This window comes from Apium graveolens, chromosome 8 (genome assembly GCF_009905375.1).
Source record: "Apium graveolens cultivar Ventura chromosome 8, ASM990537v1, whole genome shotgun sequence".
Classification (NCBI taxonomy): Eukaryota; Viridiplantae; Streptophyta; class Magnoliopsida; order Apiales; family Apiaceae; genus Apium; species Apium graveolens.
The window spans coordinates 247,617,698-247,622,622 of record NC_133654.1 but is presented as its reverse complement, the minus strand read 5'-3'; the positions used below and the strand labels follow the sequence as shown (position 1 = coordinate 247,622,622).

General features: G+C 29.9%; 1 protein-coding gene across 1 annotated transcript; it reads right to left on the bottom strand.

The window, feature by feature from the left end:
- Positions 1-3,095: 3,095 nt before the first annotated feature.
- Positions 3,096-4,527, bottom strand: LOC141678945 (kirola-like). Its single transcript, XM_074485408.1, has 2 exons — positions 4,284-4,527; positions 3,096-3,575 (listed from the first exon to the last, which is right to left on the bottom strand). The coding sequence occupies exons 1-2, from the start codon at positions 4,468-4,470 to the stop codon at positions 3,307-3,309; spliced, it is 456 nt and encodes a 151-aa protein (XP_074341509.1). The 5' UTR covers positions 4,471-4,527; the 3' UTR covers positions 3,096-3,306.
- Between the last annotated feature and the right edge of the window lie 398 nt (positions 4,528-4,925).

Below are 4,925 nucleotides of genomic sequence, written 5' to 3'. Positions count from 1 at the left end.
ACTCTCCAATTATCTCGAGAAAAATCATATTTAAAAAGAAATCTATTCTTTATCTACCATTAACTTTTACTCTCAAAAAAGATCTACCATTAACTTTTACAATTAATTTTTAGTAGGTACATTTAAGCTTTAACTACCTATACGTATGGGTAGCTAAATTATTGGTAAATTATTGGTAGGCAAACATAAGATTTCTTTTAGTAGAAGTAAAAAAAGAAATAAAAACTATATTTTTAGAGTTATAATGAAATTCAAAAAAGGTAAATCAAAAGTTGATGAAATGAAAAATGTATAATATATTGAATTAGCAATACATAAGGGAATAAGGGGATAAAGAACACAAAACTTAAAGCCAAAAGCGTGAAACAAAAATAAAACCAAACTTAATAGGTAAAAGTATAAGGAAACACAAACAAAATTAAACTTAATATAATCATACGAAATATAGAAGTATAAGATAACAAAAATAAAATCAAAATTAATAGAATAATAATACATGTAGAAGTATAACACATATATAAGTATAACACGAATAAATGGTGTAATCAAAAATTTAGTAGAATTAAAATACATACAAAAGTAGAATTATAAGATATATATAATAAGTGAAACCAAAAGTTGGTGGTACCAAATATTGGTGAAACCAAAATTAATATTATCATTTAAAAAGGGTTTCACTTATTAATAAATGTTATTAATATTGCAGGAGTATGTGTATATATATCTCAACTAATTTGCACCCTCCCACGTACAATTTCAGATTTTCTCTTGCATTTTTGATTTGATTTTTTCCGTTAAACGGTATTTTTTTATAAATTCGATTTTACTGTATTTTTTTCCATCTCTCAACGATCGATTTGCATACCATATATGATATATTTCGAAGTAATTTTTTTAAAAAAATGGTTTCTAGTTTCTATTCAAAAATTGGTTTCTATTAGAGTAGCGCCTATAGTCAGTGTTCTAAAAATCGGTTTAGGATAGGGCTGAACAAAAAATCGAACAAAAACAGAAACTAATACAAAACCGATAAAATCCGTAAAAAACCGATCCGCACAAACCCGAACCGAACCAAAAAGTTTAAAAACCGATCCGATGATAATTTTTCGGTTCCGGTTTTAGGTCTAAACCGATCCGAAAAAAATCGAACCGATTATTTAAATAAATAAATAAATATATATATATATATATATATTAGAATTAACAAATATATGTATATATATAAACATCAAATTAAATAATATTCTTGCTGGAACTCAGTAGCAGACTCAGACTGCAGACTAGCAGTGTAATGTTATTCAAGAAGAAGAATGGTTAAAAAATTTCTTATGTTGACTACATGCTAGTACATCCTCTTTGCTTCGGGGAATGTTGTTCTCTACTTGTTTGTGTTAATTATTAGTTAGTCGATGTATGTATGTTTCTACTGAGTTGATTTGTGATTTGTGCAATATAGACAGATAGTTTGATTAAATATATGTGTTGATTGCCTGGTACCTTAGAGATCATCCAACTCTTTAGCCAAACCAAGCTTAACAACAATCTGGATATCACACAATGTGATGCTCAATATTTGCGTGGTCATAAACGCATGGGGAGTACATTTGCGCACATCAGATTTTCATGTCCGGTGAAATGCTAAAATCTAATTCTTCAAAAACCAGTTTGCCAAAGAAAAGGTATGCATTTGCAGAAACCAACTCAATGCATCCAGTTTGATTGTATAATGTATGAATCCGAAACCTCGAAATAAGTCGATGACTATACATTATGCAATATATTTTTTAACCGGTTTTGCAACCGAAACCGAACCGATATAAGCCGATCCGGAGTTTTTAAAACCGAAACCGATCCGATGGATCAGTTGCGGTTGCGGTTTTTAATTTTAAAAACCAAAGACTTTCGGTTTCGGTTTTATCTAAAAACCGAACCGATCCGAGGTTTGCTCCCCCCTAGTCTAGGAGGTCGTCTAGGCCGCGCCTAAGCATTAGGCGGTGGTAAAACGCCTCGACTCGGACCTAGACGGTGATTTAGGAGTTTTTTAAAAAAATCGAGGCAAAATCGGGATTAGGCAGGCTAGGCGGGCAAAAATCGGTCCAAGGCGGTCTAGGCGGAAAATAATTAAAAAAAACATTTTTTTATGTTTTTATAATTTTAATTCATTAATTTCATAATTTCACACAATATCATGTCAATTTCTAATATAAAGTATTGGTAAGAAATAACAAGTAATCTAATATATTTATTTTCTTACTTAAAATATAAAAATGACATATTCTAATTAGTTTAAAAGTGTGAATTAAAATATAGTTAATATTATAAACTCAATAATTAGTACATAACGAATGTCAAATGTGTAGATATTGTTTAATACCATTCTACTTTCTTTTTTTAAATAAATATTTGACATATTGATCATTATCTAATTATAAAAATTAAAAATAATATTTATATTCTTCAGATTAATCGGTCTGATTAATTTCCGACTTGCCGATTAATCTCTCGAATGTATCCCCACCGCCCTGACACGCCTATTAATTTCTGGAACAATGCGTATAGTACATAATAGTCTTAACATGCTAATTAAGTCAATAACTTAAAATCAAGCAAACAAGTTACTCCCGTATTTATCATTTTAAAAAATGGGCAGTTATTTCATGAAGAACATTTTTTATAAAGAATAATAAAAAAATTATAGAATTATACATAAAAAATATTAGATTCTAATTTTCACATCATTTTTTTTATAAATAAAAATAGAACATTAGAAAAAAATAGGATCTAAATATATATAGCATTACATAATTTCGTTTATACAAAAATATATATAAAGATTATATACAGCTGGATTATGTAATGGATTTTATGTTACATATATGTGATTTTCATATAAGATTCTATATATTATATTCTATATGTTAATCTTAATAGATGTTAAATATTGTGCTTCTAATATTAACCAATAATTTGTTAAAAAAATAAAATATTTTAATAATTTTTAATTTTTAATTCTTAATATAAGGTGTTCTTTTGGAGTTCAACATTTAAAATATGAATCTTTCATTACATAATTTCTTAAAGAAATAGATATCAAGTTTCCTTGAAGCAAAAAATATTTTTTATTAGACAGCACACAAATAGAAACGGCCCTTACATTGCACACAACGGATTACTAATCGAAGTACCTCACGAACAAGCCATAAGCATGATTTTAAGTGACAACTAAGCACTTTTTATTGACATCGATGTGCCAACGTGGTGTCAGTCAACCCACACGTGGCATACAGATCGAAGATGCAGAATAAATTACTTGGGGAGATGGTGAGTCTCGATATCCTTGGTAACACGAAGTACAAGGTCCAGATACTCGGTCGGATCCTTAACACTCTCGTCCAGTTTCTCGTAGTCGAAGCTCCATGTCACAAAATGATCTAAACCTGAAGTATCAACATGAATGCTCATGACAAAAATCTTGAACGACTCTAGCACATCTCCTTCAATCACCTTGAAAGTCACTTGTTTTTCCTCTTCGTCTATGGATTCCACCCTTTCCTTGGCTACCATTTGCTTCCCGTCTGTGTTTGTAATTATACATATATCAAAGACACATGCCAAAATGTTAATTTTCTCTGGTCTAACCATTTATATTTTATTTTTTGGAATGTTCATTCCAATTTTTTATATTTCAAAACTTTCCCAAATTAATAAAATTTTTATAATATAAAAAGTGATCCTATCCACCGATTAATTCCCCTATACTCATTTTATATATAAAAAATATTGATTGGTTCTACCACTTTACTAAACAAATAGAAGGGACGGAGAAGTACGTATTAAACAAATGATCGCGAAACATTAGTCCCGATTTGCTCACAATATAAGAGGTGTTTATATAGCCCATATCAATTAAATAATAAAGGTAACTGACATAACAAGGAAACAATTCTTAAGATAGTAAATTAACATAAAGGTAGCTCCTGTGTTTGAATTTGAAAAGGAAAAGACCAGAAGTACTAAATTGATTCGCAAATTAGTTATAAAATATCACATGTGAGAGTTTTATTTATATGTTAATTGAAAATGAACCACTGCATGCACACCAATAACGTTAATTAAATTATTTCATAATGTAACCACTCATGTCACCTGATTTGATAACAATTTTTAATACTTTTTTTTTTACGTCTAACATTACTACGAAAATTCATCAAAAATTAAATTCCTAGCTTAATTCACGGTCACAATAAGGAGATATTATTAGGTTTGCATATAATTAGGCTTACCGATAGAATATTTCCAAATGACGATAGAGCCAGCTTTTCCGAATTCTCCTTCATGCAAATCACAACCCTGCACATTTTCAGGTGTCATGGTCTGTACATGGTGTGGTCTGGAACCGAAGATCTCATGAAACACATCTCCGTCTGTCTTGATGCTAGTCTGGCATATCAACTTACCAATTAGTCCCATTTTTGCAATATATATGATATCACTGTATCACTGGTGTATAGAATGGTGGAGAACTTTGGTAGATGTAATGGCGTTTATATAGCAAAAACAACCTGCTAAACTCTGTATACAGTATTGTAACTTAATGCATGCAACTTCCAACCTGAACCTGTACTACAAAATATTATGTTCTGGATATGATAATCGACGTATAGCTACCGTATCTGATATCGATTTGAAATTGTTTAGAAGCATTTTCAAAGGCATTTACGATGGTTATGGGTGCATTAAGCAAATTGGTTGTCGATATAAATATTAGTTGTTGATGTATTTATCAGTGTGTCCTACACACACATATATATATATATATATATATATATATATATGACCTTCTGCACATGTTGGGACCGAAATGTATAGTGTTTGTGTACACATATATGGTTGTGCGTTTTAAAGCCTCCAATTTAGATTTGGGA

Coding starts and splice junctions, on each gene's coding strand:
- LOC141678945 (XM_074485408.1), bottom strand. CDS start 4,470: ATGGGACTAATTGGTAAGTTGATATGCCAGACTAGCATCAAGACAGAC. Junction 3,576..4,283: donor CATTTGGAAATATTCTATCG/GTAAGCCTAATT, acceptor TTACAAACACAG/ACGGGAAGCAAATGGTAGCC.